At 33.4% G+C, this 17339-nt stretch overlaps 1 protein-coding gene across 2 annotated transcripts in view; it reads left to right on the forward strand.

Annotated features, from left to right (window-relative positions):
• The window catches only part of Oseg2 (intraflagellar transport protein Oseg2), a 59828-nt gene that overhangs the window by 17840 nt on the left and 24649 nt on the right, over positions 1-17339 (forward strand). For both annotated transcript variants that reach the window (XR_011952039.1, XM_072545189.1), the window contains exons 8-16: positions 349-623; positions 765-1143; positions 5008-5333; positions 5559-5836; positions 7856-8125; positions 11181-11329; positions 11490-11709; positions 14789-15086; positions 15141-15328. Coding sequence is in view for 1 of the 2 variants with exons in the window: in XM_072545189.1 (XP_072401290.1) it covers positions 349-623; positions 765-1143; positions 5008-5333; positions 5559-5836; positions 7856-8125; positions 11181-11329; positions 11490-11709; positions 14789-15086; positions 15141-15328 (2383 nt within the window). In the remaining variant the exon portion in view is untranslated. The remainder of the gene's footprint in view (positions 1-348; positions 624-764; positions 1144-5007; positions 5334-5558; positions 5837-7855; positions 8126-11180; positions 11330-11489; positions 11710-14788; positions 15087-15140; positions 15329-17339) is intronic.

Genomic DNA, 17339 nt, shown 5'->3' on the forward strand with positions numbered 1-17339 from the left:
ATTATCATCGACTTTATATATTCTTAATATACCTACCAGCCATTCGTGCGGCACTGAGTCAAAGGCTTTCTCATAGTCAATATAGACAGTGAAGAAGTTCCTTTTTTTGGTGTATGCCTGGTTAGAAATGACTAAGTCGATACCATTATTCTTATTACTATTATATTTAAATTATATTAAAATAATTCAATTAATTATTATATCTAACACTGATGCCACTTATTGGTTAATGTTCAAAAACTGGATTTTTTCACGGACGGACAATACTTGCGAATTATATTAGATGGTATAAGCTTTTCTTAATGTCTAGAAAATGTATAATTACTAATGTAATGCATTGTATTTTAGATTAATCCTTATCGATGTAATTACCCAATTGAAACAAACCATCTTTACTGGAGTAAGTTTCGTGCAATGGGTAGAAAGCAGTGATGTTGCCGTTGCTCAAGCTGGAAATAATCTAGCAATTTGGTATAACATAGATTTACCAGAAAATCCCACTTTGATGACAGTTAAAGGAGATGTAATTGATATTGTAAGGAATAATGGAAAAACCGAAGCTATCTGTGTCGATGGCAATAACAGTTTTAACGTGGAATTGGATGAAGGTCTTGTAGAATTTGGTAGGTCGAAGTTTTAGGAGACTCATATTCTTTTTTCCTCGTACTTTGGACCTTAAATACTCCCATTATTGTAAATAAGTTCTGCGTTATTCTTTTATTTAAATTGAATGACAAAAAATATGAGTTTTCTTTAATTTTTAGGTACAGCCTTAAACGACAACGATTACAACAGAGCCATTCTGTTCTTAGAAAGCATGAGCAACTCTTCCGAAGCTGAAGCCATGTGGCACACACTCTACCTCATAGCTATGAAACAACAGAATCTAACGCTTGCAGAACGTTGCAGTACCGCTCTAAAAGAGGTGGCTACGGCTTATTTCCTACACGAAACTTCCAAAGAAGCTCAAAGTTTCGTGGAAAAATATAACGAGAGTTCGAATAATTCTCCAGAGGTGTGGGCTAGATTGTCGATTTTGTACGGGGACTTAAACACGGCTGAAAATATTTACCTGGAACAAGGAAATATTGAGAAGGCATTGGACATGTATAAGAAGTTGCATAAGTGGGATGAAGCTCTAAGGTATTTATTTCTTTTTATATATATCGCAGATATCTATACTTTGTCTCAAAGTGACTAGTCTGTACAGGGTAAGATATGCAATGCTAATCTTATGGGAATTTTGCCAAGACGTTGCCAGTTTTATGCAGTGAGCGATGGCGTTCTCTATTGTCTATCTTTCATAATAAACGGAATAAACCAGGAGTTCTCAACAAGTCCTCACGTACAATTTTATGTAATTTACAAATATCGTTTGCTAATAATTTTACATAATACTATACATTATTTTGTTTCTAATAGTAAATTATCAACTTTTATCTTTTATTAGTAGCAGTAGTATAATAAAATGTGCATTAAATAAACATTTGTTTCAAAGTTTAAAATAATTCCGGTAATGTCTACTAACTGCCAAATTTAAAATGTTATTTATGTCCCTGTGGTGCTAATTACTGCCATAATGTGTAAGGAATTTGTCATTTTGGTTGATATCAACAGCAAATACTTTCTTTTAAGGTATTCAGTAATTAAGAAGCAATTAGATTAATTCTTGTACATAATATGTTTAAAAGCTTGATACATCCAGGGCCTTAATTAGTCTTTATTTGTTCTTCGGATCGCGTAAACATATTCGAGTTACGATTATTTGCACCATCTTGGATGTACTGTTACTGTTTTGTTATTGGTATTATTTGTTGATGGCTCTTGTTGTGATTTGCTGTTGGTAATTATTGTTATTTTCTGTTGTTGGCTATTGTTATATTTGACGCCGATTTCCTTTACCGCAAAATGGAGGAAATTGTTCAATGGAAACGTGGAAAAGCTCTGAAACTTTCAGAGAAGCAGATACTAATGAATATTATTAATTATCATCTTAATCAGGATAACAACGATTCTGTATCAAGTGTAACTAGGAAAGTGTCAAAAATGAGTGGTGTTTGCGAAAAGGCTCTGTTTCGCATCCGACAGGACCTGTGAACTCAATCCCATCGAAATGGTTTGGAGTGAAGTGAAACGGTTTATAGCTGGACGCAACGCGAATTTTAAAGAAGCTGAAATGCGAAATTTAATTACAGCAGCGTACCAGATCATTACGTCAGATAAATGGAAAAACTACGTAAACCACGTAATAGCAACAGAAAAAAAAAATGTGGAAAATTGACAATTTGTTGGATGATATCGAACCAATTATTATAAATATAAATAACGGAGATAGTGATGACAGTGACGATAATAATGATGATGATGATGTGAAGCAGAAACTAAATGTGACAGCGATTGACAGAAAAAGGAACTAAATATAATGGTGTACAATTACGATTACTTACACACGAAACTAAATACAATGACTTCTTTTATTTTCAACTTATTTATTAGTTTTATTTTCGGATATTTCTACGTTTTGTTACTGCCAACATATACAGTGCGTTTTAAGTCCTTCCCCCCTTAACTTTTGAAAGGAACAATACATAAATAAAATGTTTCTTTATATTTTAGTTTTATTTTATTCGATTTTATTTAAATCTATAAACAAATGGTTTGTATCGCTAGCACATACTGTAGAATTAAAAACAAACTGCTTGTGTGACATAAATAAAAGGCATTTCTTAATTTATATTTTGTTTTAATTTAACCCAAGTATGTTGTAGCAAATATTATTTATGTTTGAGAACCACTGACAGAAGGAAGCCAGGCAGGGTCGTTAGTGGGCATTAGTACTTAAGCTACTCTCAGCACAAAAAAAAGATTAGGCTAAGTAGTAAGAAGTGACGTTAATTTTAATACAAGTTTGCAAAGAAGTATGACATCGATGTTGTGCATTTACCCTGTACAGACTAGTCACTTTGAAACAATCTATAGACAAGGTATTAAATAATAGTACGATAATCAACCGCAGTGGTGCTGTCTATCAAAAAGTCTTAAAAGTTTGACTGAAATTTTGTACTACAGATGGCGCAAGCTAGAAAACTAAAAATATATCAAACATACCTTTTGTTAGAAAAATATGCAGATCCTGGAGGAGAAATAAAGTAAATAAAGCTATATTAAAACGGTTTATGTAGGCAAGGAATGGAACGATGAGGAAAAATGAAAATAATTTATTTGGAACCCATTTTTAATAATATTTAAATTAAAATTTACAAGACTATCAGAAAAACTTAAGATCGTATGTAATATACGTTTTATATATAATATATATAAAACGGTTTATGTAGGCAAGGAATGGAACGATGAGAAAAACTAAAAATAATTTTGTAACAGCATGGAATATACACGGTGGGCCAAATTTATTTGGAACCCATTTTTAATAATATTTAAATTAAAATTTACAAGACTATCAGAAAAACTTAAGGTCTTATGTAATATACTTGTTGTAGATCGGTACAGCTTTGGGACATGGAACCATTATATGTGTCTTATCCTTTTTCGAAAACCCTTTAACTTTAACTGTTGGCATACTCCCAGCATATCTTGATAAAATGTTTACTAATTTGTTGTTATACTACGTAACAACAGATATTTTTGTACCACCCATTATGGCGACTTTCTCTACCATAGCTCCTCGGCCGTTCTTTTTTAATTCAGCCTCTTTTGGCATATTATTGTTTATTTTAACTGTTTTTAGTGGTAACATACCCTGTTTTGTTAGATAAATTTGCAATGGGACACTGTTGAACCAATTATTAAAGAATATTTTGTGATTTATAAGTCTTGGTACTGTTTGTGTTAGCCGAAAACCACATTTGAACTTACCCCTAAATCAGGAAAACCATCAGTTACAACATTAGTTTGGCTTCCTACAAAAATTTCATAATCGCAGGAAAATCCGCTGACACCACTAAGAACAAACGCCTTATATCCCCATTTGTGGAGTTTTTGCTGATTATATTGTTTTATAGATGAACGCGCCTTTGTTGGAATTATTTGCTCATTATGCGTCATGGCAATCAGCTTGTTACAATTAGGTGGCAGGTCAGTAGAACCGAGAAATCTTATATCATCATCTGATGTTACCAAATTTCCTTCTGTCCAAGTTGGATAATTTTTATTTCTATTCTTTCTTAGATTACGTCGTAATTCCATCCGTCCAAAGAAATATCATCTTCGCTATCTGAACTGCTTTCTAAATCCGTTTCTGGGATAATAATATCTGATTCATTATTATCTATTATATCATCTTCATAGTCTGACTCTGGTGCTAATATAATAGGGGAAATATCATCATCTGATAGGCCTTCGCCTTCACTACCATCTGGTATGCTCACTACAATAAGAGTTTCACAATAAAACTTTTTTGGATCCATTATCTAAAATAAAAAAAAATAGTAATACCTAGTTCAGAACGCATATTGCGCCATATATGAAAGAGAGTTTTGCACGACGGTGCACATTGTGCCTTTTATGGCACAAGCATATTTTTTGATCAAAAAATACCAAATTATAAAGAAATACGTGAAAATACTTTCTTTCTTTTTTTATACAAAAATATTCAGTAGAAACTTCGATAATGGAATATCAACTTGCACCAGTTATACGAAATATGTGCTCTATATATGGACATGTCATGCATAAATACTTTAAAATAAGATTCGATCTCTAACGGTTAGGTATAAAACTAAGTATTGTGCCATATATGACCCACTATGCGGGAAGAGGTTAAGTTTTTTCGTTAGTCTTGTAAATTTTAATTTAAATATGCGCTATTAATATATGTTTCAAATTTCGTTAAAATCGGAACAAAAATAAAAAGATATTTAAGGTAAAAATTGGTTCCAAATAAATTTCCACATGGGTATTCCACAAAATCTCGCGCCCTTTTTTGCGTAAATTATCACTTTAATTTACTAAATCAAAACATTGCTTTATTCGTTTAGTAATTCTTTGCAGATTGGCGGAGCAAAGAAACTACGAACACGTTAAGGAGCTGAAAGAGGAACATATGTCTCTGTTGATGCAAAGTGGCCAATACGAAAAAGTTGGACAAGTTCTGGAAAACGAGGGCAAATCCGAAGAAGCCTTGAATATGTATCTCAAATCGAACAAGCTTCTAAGAATCCCCAATCTTCTTTCTAAATATCCTCAACTAGTCAACGATCATAGTGTTATCGGAGGAGTGTTGAAGAGTTTAATCAAACAGGAATTGTATGAACCGGCAGCTGAGATATACGAAAAGTTGGACAAACCGGATCTCGCAATGGAGTGTTTTAGGAAAGGTGAGTATTTAGTATGTTATCTTTATAATGTATACCTCTTTCTTCAAGGCCCGTAAAAAGGAATGTTGTTTATCTTCGCACCTATAATGACTTCTACCAAACTCAAGGCAGATGTTTTGCGTCGAAATAATAAACCGTGGGTCATATTAACTTTACAATATGAAATCATGGATTCCTTATTACTTTAGCCATTTCCAAAGACTACAAATTGTTCTTTGTTCATAGGTAAAGTCTGGAATAAAGCGGTAGATTTGGCAAGAGCAGTAAGTCCGGAAAAGGTGGTACAGTTGGAAGAAGAGTGGGGCGACAGTTTGGTCGAAAGTAAACAAATGGATGCTGCCATAAGTCACTATATCGAAGCAGGATGTATGTTGAAAGCCTTGAATGCTGCAGTCTCTGCAAGGCAGTGGAAAAAGGCGGTCCATATCATTAAAGTCATTGATGATGCCGATACTGTGAAGAAATATTACGAAATTATTGCTGGGCATTTTGCTAGCGTTAAGGTCAGTAGATTCTAGCATTTTTTCTTCTAAATTTGTTTAGATATAAGAGTCATCAGAAATATTCTTCGGAATTAAAATATATTCTCACTTTAGTGAATTACAATTTTTATTTAACCTAAAGGAAAATCGGAAGCGTTCACAGCTATAATCGAGATTAACTAACAGTCCTAGCATAGTTCGACCAAGGAGGTAAGAAACCACCAGGTAAGTGGTTTCTTACCTACATGAGTACGACTCATATGTTTGTACAAATGATCCTTTCACTATTTTGGTAGATACCTTTTTAAAAACATAGAAAGACTATTGATCAACACTAAATCAACAGGCAGTTATGGTATCATGGACTGTAACTCGAATACTTAATGTTCTAAACCATTCTTCTTCTTTTTCTTCCCCTTAAGCAATTCTGGTTGTTCATTGGCGGTTTAATACCTCTATGGAAGGTTGTCACTACATCTTTTGCGCGGTGGTCCGGTACTTCTACCGATTGGTGATTTATCTCTTGCTATTTTGACGACACGGGTCTTCCCCATTCTGCTTATGTGGTTATTCCATTCTTTTTTTCTATTTTGTGTCCATTCGTTTATACATTGTAAGTTAAATTTTCTTCTGTCTGCACTTCTCTTTCGATCTCTCAGAGTATTTCCTTTAATTCTTTTTAATACTATCATCTCTGCCATTTCCAGTAGCATTTGCGTTGAGGCTGTGTCGGATCTTGTTTCTGAGGCATATGTCATTATTGATCTTACACTGGCTTTATAAATGCTTGACTTCATCTCAGTGTTAATGCGTCTGTTTCACCATATAGTGTTATTAAGGCATCATACCAGTCTATTTGCTTTGTGTACTTGATCTCTCATTTCTACTATTCTATTTCTACATTTCTGCTTTCAACTAGACAGTGGAATTCCCAGGTATTTTATATCTATTACTTGTTTAATACTGATGCCATCAACTTCTATTTTACATCTGGTTGGTTCTTTACTGACTACTATTGTCATATTAAATTCTTTTGCCCTTATGTTAAATCTGTGTACCAGCCTTTACAGACTATCTTCATCTTGGACTATCAATATTGCCTCGTCTGTGTAACAAAGTATTTTATTTCTTTGTTTACCATTCTGTATCGTCTTCCTTTGTTAACGCTTTTGATGGTTTCATCCATGATCAAATTAAAGAGGATGGGGCTCAAAGAATCCCTTTGTCTTATTCCGCTGTCTATTTCTATAGATTCTGTAAGTTGTCTACCTATTCTGACTTCCATTTTGTTGTTTTGCTAGATGTTTTCGATAGTTTTTATAATATTTAGGGGAACTTCTCTATATACAGAAGATGGATTACATCTTTTTGTCTTACTTTGTCAAACGCTTTCTTTAGGTCATTCAGACACAGAAATGCTGGTCTATTATACTCTAGTGATTTCTCAGTAATTTGCTTTATAACAAATATTGCATCTGTACATGATCTTCCACTACGAAAACTTTGTTGTTCATCTGCTAAACTTGTCCTCTGATTTATTAGCACTTGTAAAATTTTAGTTGTAAATTTTAGCGTAGTATTTAACAAGTTTATACCTCTGTAGTTTTCTGGGTGTTTTTATCTCCTTGTTTGAATAGTAGAATTAGTTCGCTCGTTTTCCATTCTTCCGGTATTTTATTGTGTTTTATTATTTTATTAATTATTGTTGTTAATTGGTCTGTCATTGCTTCTCCACAATATTTCAGTAATTCGTTTAGTATTCCATCTTTACCTGCTGTTTTTATGTTCTTTCGGTTTTCAAGTATTTTTCAAACTTCCTGGACATTTACATTAAGTTCTTTATTTGTAATAATTTCTGGTTGTAGCGTCGTTTGTTTTTCCTCTGCATAGAGCTTTTTTAGGTACTCAATCCACCAGTTCTAAACCATTGTAGAGTTTAATTCAATAAATTTTAGAGTGAAATCAAATAAACTCTCAATTTTTTGAAATTAACTTATTTTATTTTTTTTTTTAAGTTCGTAATTATTAATTTTTGTATAGGAATTCTCGACAGCAGAAAAACTGTACGCAGCTTGTGGTATGTACAAAGAAGCTGTGGACATGTACAACGAAGCTGGCCAATGGGAAAAGGCCCACGCCATTGCTTCAGAGCACTTGGACACTGAAGAGGTGTACGACATGTATATCAAGCATGCGGAAACGTTAGAAGAAGCTGGAAAGTATAGAGAAGCTGAAAAATTGTACCTTTCGGTGAATACGCCAGATTTAGCTATTGCTATGTACAAACGAGTCGAACAGTACGATAATATGGTAAGTTTTGTTTATTTTTTTTTGGGACTACTTTGTTAATTGTGTTGTTTATATATAGTTTATATATAGTTTAATTTTGTGTATCACTAGTTGCACACGGTCTACTACACTGGTCATAAAAATAGTCCTCTAGATGCATTTTGTTCAAATTTCAATAAAATAATTGTTTATATATATTTTGTTTATTTACAATGTTTATTTACGTAGCACAAAAAATAGTCCACAATTTTTGTAATAGTTTGATTTATTCTCTTTTTTCACTCAACAAATTACAATTAATTTAAAATTGGAACATAACATATCAGTCGTCAAGAACTATCTTAAACAAAAATAAAACATTATTTCACTAAGAATTATCATAACAAAATATAAGAGATGGCAAAAAAGATAATAAAATTAATCCGGAATATTGTTACAGTCATTGCAAATTGGATTTACATGTTCCATCAGGAAAAATACCACAAGAATGGCTTTTATCCACCTTTGTTACTATACCAAAAAAGATAAATGCCAAACAATGCAGTGATTACTGTACAATCAGTCTGATGAGCCATGTACTGAAAATATTTCTGAAAATTATACACTCTAGAGTACACAGAAAACTGGAAATGGACATCAATAAAACCCAGTTTGGATTCCGAAATGGACTTGGAACAAGAGAGGCGTTGTTTGCACTGAACGTTATGTCTCAAAGATGTCTTGACATAAATCAAGATGTATTCATGTGTTTCATAGATTACCACAAGGCCTTTGATAAAGTGCGGCATGATCACCTAATCAGACTCCTGACAGAAAAGAATTTAGATAAACGAGACATCCGACTAATAGCAAATATGTACTACAATCAGAAAGCAGTAGTGAGAGTAGAGAATAATACCACTAAAGAAATCGAAATAAAGCGAGGTGTGAGACAAGGGTGTATACTGTCACCAACCCTGTTTAATCTCTATTCCGAAGACGTAATGAATAGAACACTCTCTGAGCAATCCGTAGGTATTAAAATAAATGGTGTTAGATTAAACAATCTAAGATTTGCCGACGACACCGTTCTGATCGCAGAAACACTTGAAGAGCTACAGACATTGGTGAATAAGATAGCAGACTGCAGCGAAGAATATGGACTATCTTTGAACATAAAGAAAACTAAATTTATGGCAATATCGAAATCAACAGAAAATGTCCAAAATTTATATTTACACAATGAAATTATCGATCGAGTTAGCAAATACAAATATTTAGGCACTTTTATAAATGAAGACAACGATAGCTCAGCAGAAATCAAAATAAGAATAGAAAAAGCCAGATCCATATTCACTAAAATGAAGATAGTGTTCTGCGGAAGAGATTTGAGCCTTGAAATGAAACTTGGCCTGATGAGATGTTACGTACTTTTTGTGCTGTTCTACAGAATGGAGTCAAGGACGTTGAAAAAGATTGATACCAAAAAATTAGAGACATTTGAACTGTGGATGTATCGCAGAATCCTGAGAATATCATGGACCGAGAGAGTCACAAATGTCGAGGTCTTGAGAAGAATGAATAAAGAAAAGGAAGTCATATTTACGATCAAAAAACGAAAACTGCAATACTTGGGACACATTACAAGAGGCGAAAGATATGAACTGCTTCGAATAATTATGCAAGGGAAAATAGCAGGAAAAAGGTCCATAGGAAGAAGACGAAACTCCTGGCTAAAGAATCTACGGGAATGGTATAGCTGTAGCAGCAACGAATTGTTTCGGTCAGCAGTTTCGAAAATACGTATAGCCCTGATGATCGCCAACCTTCGGAACGAAGGTGGCACTTGAATAAGAAGTTCCAAACAAAGATACCTTCTACAAATGAAACAAAAATAATTCGGTTTTTGATTCTTTTTCCATCCACAGTCACCACACCTCGAAATTGCTCACGTAGTTCTTTGAACTTGCACGACATCTTCATTCAAATGACAGATCTCCTTTAGTCGAATCCTTATTGTCTTGGGTATATAAACATTTTGGTTCGATTTTTCTGGTGGTTGTACATAAGTCAAAACTTCTCGTTGGGTCTTTGTGGAATTTGGAATGTTACAATTGTAAATAACAAAGGAATTTATTGCTGTAACATCTAAATGGCTGAACAAAACAACCATAGGTCATCTTCTACTACAACGTGCCACATCATATTGTGGGCATAATTTATCTACGGTATTAACACCGCTTTTTGTGCAGTTATATGCTAATATGATTTCCGGTTTTGCAGTTACAGGATCAACGTCTTTCCCATGATGCATAGTGAAATATAACAGAACGTTTTTGTTGTTTTTTTGGTTTATATGACACTAGTGTTCCTCTTGAACCAAACTCAAATGTACTAGAGCCAACAAGTCGTACTTGATTGTTAGAGAAATATGCAGCAATTTCTCTTCAATTTACTATTATTGTTCTCAAGAAAGTTAAACCATTTTCCTTTAAGCTTATACCAAGATCAACTCTGGTGTACCAATTATCGGTGGTAACATTTCTTTTAGATCCGTAGAGTTGTTGACAGGCCCGTTCCGCCACTATCTTGGTAGTAGTGTCTAGATAATATGGACCACCCACTTGGTTTTTGCCAACTTATACTTCCATGTTACTGTTATAAAATAACTTCGCATCAGACAGCGCAAATATTTTTATACCGTATCTAGTGGATTTGCTTGGTACGTACTGGCGGAACGAGCATGGTCCTCTAAAGGCCTCCAACTTTTCGTTCACGGTTACGTATTGAGAATGAGAGAAATTTCTGAGAAGGGATCTGATCAGGGCCGAAGCTCAAGTTATTTTTTAAATCTTAAACACCTGAGAATACGCTGTAAGAGTTATATTATACTCAGGGATGTTAAGATCAGCTAAATGATCAGAATCAGTAAGGTTACCAAACTCATGTCTTCATTAGTGTAGATAGAAGAAAAATGAGATGCAAAAAGATTAGCTATTCCAGTTCCATTATCATAGCATTTAAGAACAAATTATTGGGAATACCACAGTCTTTTCTAAATGAGTTAATGAAATTACAGAATTGTTTGTCCATTTAGGTACGACTTGTGGAACGTTACCATCCAAATCTGCTACAAACTACACACCTGCATCTTGGGCAGCAGTTGGAGAGTCAGGGAAAATATAGGGCAGCTGAGATTCACTTCTTAGCCATTAATGAATGGAAAGCAGCGATGAACATGTATAGGTAAGCATCAAATCGATAATATCTAAATTATATTGATTATTCTTAGTATACTATTGCAGAAAAACGAATTTTTATGCTAATAATATTTACATGGAATTTCTATCAAGCATTGTATTTATTATTCGAAATTTACCAAAAAATTTGTTATTGTTATTATTAGAACTCTTGGAATGTGGGAAGAAGCCTATAGAGTGGCTAAACAGAACGGAGGCCCCAACGCTGCCAATCAAGTGGCTTTTCTGTGGGCTAGAACCCTTCACATCGATTCGGCTATTAAGTTGTTAAATAAATATGGGATTTTGGAGCCTTGTATCAACTATGCTTGCGAAACTTACCAATTCGAGTTCGCTTTTCAGTTGTGTAAGAATTTACCGAACAAGGTAAGATAGTTTTTTTATACAGTGATGAGTGTCTTACCATCCGGCTTTTTAACGTAAGAGATAGAAAACACAGTTACCTTGTGAAATAAAAAGAGATGAAACTCGTAGAGGTGGGAAATAATCGGTAGAAACCTATAATTAACATTATAAATCGATAGTCTCACACCTTTAGACGTTAGCTTCGAGCTAAATCACCTCGGTCATAATTATTATGTTTAACGTATGTGTGACGTATTTCCATTTTTTAATTTCACATAAAGTAAAAACTGATTGACCACAACAAAGCAAAAATGTGAATAAAATAATTTAATTAATAGTAATTATTTAATCTAAAGTTTTAAATTATTAATCAAGAATAATTTCTACTATGATGTGAGGAGTTTCATACACTCTTGTCACGGAATAATCACTATCCTTCGTGGATTAGTGGTAACAATTCGACACAGACGTCGCAGACGATTAGAGTTCAAAACCCACATGTGGTTTTCTTTTTTTTTTTTAATAATTTGAAATTATGCAGAGATCGTTTTGCTTTGAATCGTTAAACATTTATGTCAGTCGTTACTAGTATTAGAAGTGTTTAAAGTTAAACACAAATATCTTATTGAAAAAAAAAGTATCTTCGTACTTTCGAAAATAAAGTAAAAATTCTTCAAAATTAAAAGAACGTTTAAAGAATGTTTAAATAAGTAAAAATTCTACAAAAATAAAAAAAATATTGTAAATAAACGTATTTACAATATGTTCAAATAAGCCTTCATTAGCAGCAGAACAATATCCCATACTGTCACTTAAGAAATATAAAAGTTTGATGGATCAGAGTTCAAGTCACGATGTTCTCATGCAGGCGCTCAGGGTTCAAATTCCACATGAAGGTTTTACTTTTTTTAAAATTTGAAATTATGCAGATATTATATCGTTTTGCTTTACATCACTAGACATTTATTTCAGTTTTTATTAGAAGTGTTTATAGTAAAACATGAAAATCTTATTGAAAAACAATGTCGTACTTTCGAAAATAAAATAATAATTCTTCAAACATAAAAGAACGTTCTAAATAAATGTACTTCCAAAAATATTTAAATAGGTAGAAATTCTATAAAAATAAAAAAAAATTATTCTAAAGAAATGTATTTACAATAAATGTTCGAATAAGCCTCCGTTAGCAGCAGAACAATAACCCAATCTATTATAAAAGTTTCGTCTAACAATAGTTAATGTTTCTGGACTAATACCTCTCATTGAATCAGAGATCTTTTCTCTTAATTCTTGGAGAGAATTAGGCCTATCGTCTTCAATTCCATATAGCTTGGACTTGATATATCCCCACATAAAAAAATCAAAAGGTGCAAGATCAGCTGATCTTGCAGGCCAAAAAATATCTCCGTGGCCACTAATCAATCGATTAGGAAAAGTCGCACTGAGATATTCACTGACGATGCGAGAATTATGTGCGGGACAACCATCGTGTTGAAACCATATGGAATCGAAAGGTATTGGTAAATTACGAAGGGCTGGGACAATTTGATTTTGCAGAAGTTCCAAGTATTTCCGCCCATTCAACATACCGTCTATAAAAAATGGACCAATGACATGATTCCCTATTATGCCTCCCCAAACATTTACTTTTCGAGGACGCTGGGTATGAGCGACATAAATCTGACGAGGATTTCCTCGAGACCAATACCGAGCATTCATTGAATTGTGACGGCCCTGCAATGAAAACGTACATTCATCGGTGAACAAAACGTTCTCTAAAAAATGTTCATCTTGATGTGACATTTCCATTGCAGTTTGACAAAATTCTAAACGTCTATATTGATCCCCAGGGAATTGTTCGTTGGATTTATGAAGTTTATAGGGACGGTATCCATGTCTTTTCAAAATTTTACCTACTCTAAATCTTGAAATTCCATATTGTTCTCCGAGACGAGATGTTGATTGGGTAGGATTTTGCTCAATACTTGCACAAATCAAAGTGTCTCTTAGTTCCAAATCTGGATTTACCTCCCTTCGTCTACGAACTCCTCTTGGAGTGAACACGGATCCATAAGTAAAAAAATTACGTATAATAGACTGAATTGTTGATCGTGCTGGAGCCGGCCTATTTGGAAACATATTTACATAATTGTTGTCTAATCATGTTGTCTGATAATCCATTCACGTGCCAGACAACAATTTGCACTTTTTCCTCGACCGTTAAAACCATTTTCACGAATTGTTTTCTCAATAAAAAGTTTCTGTTTACCGTGCAAAAACACTTCTCGGTATGTTTTTATTTATTGATGGCTTGATGATTTGGTTAGCTGTAAAGCAGGCAGCTGTTCGCGCGCATCCATTACAATGTTGTTAATTGTTTTGAAAATCATTACCTGTACAGAGGAATTGATATTAACACTGAGAATTTAGTGATGGATTTGGCATTAAACAGTCTTAACCGGATTATTTTGCAATCACAACTGAAGACTGTAAAACTGAAATTGAATTATTTTGTATTTCTATTTTTTAACATTGGAATAAGAATAAATTGTAAATAATAAGTTTTTCGAAAACTTTTTACCTAATATGTATCATATTTTCTATTATTTTTTGATTGACTAAAACAAAAATTTTATCCTTGGTGTGAATGAACCTCCAATCTTATTGTCACTAGACCACGTCTCTAACTATTACGCCAATTGTACACACAAAAATTGTTTTAGGATAGAACATACCTACCTACCTTTAGTTTCAAATATTTCAGTTAAGTTATTTTTATTATTAAATAAACTTAAAAATTTATAATTTAAAATCGCTAATAATTAATGTTTTTTACTATAAAAATTTATATAAAAATGATTTATTCAATCATTTATTCTAACATCAGAAATTATTAAAATAAAATATTTTCGAGGTCATCCGTATAATTATGACTGAAGTGAAATAGCCAAGTCAAGAACTAGCTTTATCTCATACTATCTCACAACTTAATCTGTCTTCTATCCTTTCCGCTATTTTGCCGGGTGGTAAGACACTCATCACTGTATAACTCATTTAGAACATATTATTTGTCACATTATATTCTTCTATTATATTTAAGGTCAGCGAAGTTCATCTGAAGTACGCCATGGCCTTAGAAGATGACGGAAAGTACGCAGAGGCGGAATCTGAATTTATACAGGCTGCAAAACCAAAAGAAGCCATTCTGATGTACGTGCACGCCCAAAATTGGATTAACGCCTTAAGAATCGCAGAAAAACACGAACCTGACGCGGTACCAGAGGTACTGCAGGCTCAAGCCGCGCAATGTTTCAAAGACAAGCAGTTTTCTGAGTTCGAGGTGCTTTTGCTGCGAGCCCAAGCGCCGGAATTGATTGTTCAGAAGTATAAGAGTGAAGGTAAGGGTTAGTATGCCTATCAAATGAGCATTCGTATGAATATATTTTTTTAAGATATGTGGATAGATGCTTTAAGAGTGTGCAAAGACTATCTGCCTCATCTTTACCCATCTCTTCAGTCAGAATATAGCAGTTCTCATCACAATCAAATGACAGATATTAATATAGAGACACTACTGTCACGAGCTAATGAATGGGCATTGGCCGGACAACATAAACAAGCTGTGGACTGTCTTTTACAGGTAAATATCAGTATATAGGGTGAGTCATAACTATTGGGACATAAACTAAGGACAGGTTATTTGGACCAAAATATGGCTATTGGGCCAAATATGCCTGAATAAAATGTTGCTGAGAAAAAAGATACAGGGTGTTAAAGTTAATTTTTGTTTTTCGTTTTTTGCTAATAGTTTCCCTGTATATTTATAAATTGCTATCAAAATTGGCACAGAGGCATAATCTTAGACAAGAAATAGTATTTTATTTACAATTCCACTATCAAATACCAAACTAATAAACAAAGTTGCAACTAACGTAAGGTTTCCGTTTTGACGATAAATCAAAACTAAACACACTTTAACTTAAAAGAACTCACAAAAACTCAAACTAAATGTTCTACATGGTCTCCTCCGATTTCTATACCTTTTCTAATTCTTTTTATAAAGGATTTTCGGACGTTAAAAAAATATTATTCTGTCCCCTTATAAGATTAGCTGCATTTTGAATGTATCTCCAAAGTTCGTCTTGTGTATTAATTTCATTGGCATAAACTAAGGACTTCATATGTACCCAAAAATAAAAATCTAGCGGGTTGTACTCAGGACTTCTTGGTGGCCATTGAAAATCACTGCCTCTGCCAATCCATCGTTGAGGAAATACGTCATTAAGATGATTTCTAACAGCTAATGAAAAATGAGGTGGCGCTCCATCCTGCATAAACCACATTTTTCTTCTTACATCCAGTGACAGATCATCTAAAATATCACTAAAAGTATTTTCCAAAAAGAATAAATAAGAATCTCCATTTACATTCGGAGGAAGAACATAAGGCCCTAGTAGTTGGTCGCCTATAATGCCACACCAAATATTCAATTTAAACTCATGCTGAAAATGTCTAGTTTTAATAGCATGCGGGTTTTCTTCTTCCCAATAATGACTATTTCGCCAATTAAAAACCCCTCGTCTGGTAAAAGTTGCTTCGTCGGTGAACATAATATTCTTAATAAAGTGTCTTTCATTGCGATGTTTATTCAGAATAAGTTGGCAAAACTGTAACCGTCGTGGAAGATCTGTTGGAAGTAAATTTTAAACAGGAGTGAAGTGATAAGGATAGAGGTTCTCTTTTTTTAGAATTCTAACAATAGACGACTGACTTACTCCTGTTGCTGCTGATATATGTCGTGAACTTATTTCAGGATTTTCATCTACTCGAACCAAAAGTTCATCTTCTTGATTAGGTGTGATTTGTTTCGGTCGACCACCCCGATTTTTAGTGTGAAATGACCCAGTTTCACCTAAACTACGATATAATCTTGCAAAAGTTTTGTGATTTGGTTGCCTTCTGTTTGCGTATAACATTCCATACCTTCTGGCTGCCGAGCGACCGCAAAAATTTTCTTGTGCGTATACGCAAATCATATCTCGCATTTCTTCATTAGTAAAATGATTGTGACGAGGCATTTTAATCAAAAAAGTAATGATTACTTTTAAAAAATGCAACATTACACTACACTGTCACACCAAAAATAATTTACTCTGAACAAATGACATTTACCAACAACAATTATCTGACAGTCCAAAGAATACTTTTCATAAATGAAATAATAGTTCAAATTCTTTTTTAAGACTCTAAGCAGTTCGACTGCGTTTTTATCGAAAACGGTTGAAATTATCATGTTTAAACAAGAGTACCAATTTTACGTAAAAATGATGTTTACGTCATATTTTCTAATAAAAATTACTAAAAAGTTTCATTAGAAAAAGTTTAGACTCAATTTGATCATTAGGAATGATCCACGTGGCGCCCTCTATGACAAAACGTAAAATTGTAAATAAAATACTATTTCTTGTCTAAAATTATGCCTCTGTGTCAATTTTAGTAGCAATTTATAAATATACAGGGAAACTATTAGCAAAAAACGAAAAACAAAAATTAACTTTAACACCCTGTATCTTTTTTCTCAGCAACATTTTATTAAGGCATATTTGGCCCAATAGCCATATTTTGGTCCAAATAACCTGTCCTTAGTCCAT

Source organism: Diabrotica undecimpunctata, chromosome 9 (genome assembly GCF_040954645.1).
Source record: "Diabrotica undecimpunctata isolate CICGRU chromosome 9, icDiaUnde3, whole genome shotgun sequence".
Taxonomy (NCBI): Eukaryota; Metazoa; Arthropoda; class Insecta; order Coleoptera; family Chrysomelidae; genus Diabrotica; species Diabrotica undecimpunctata.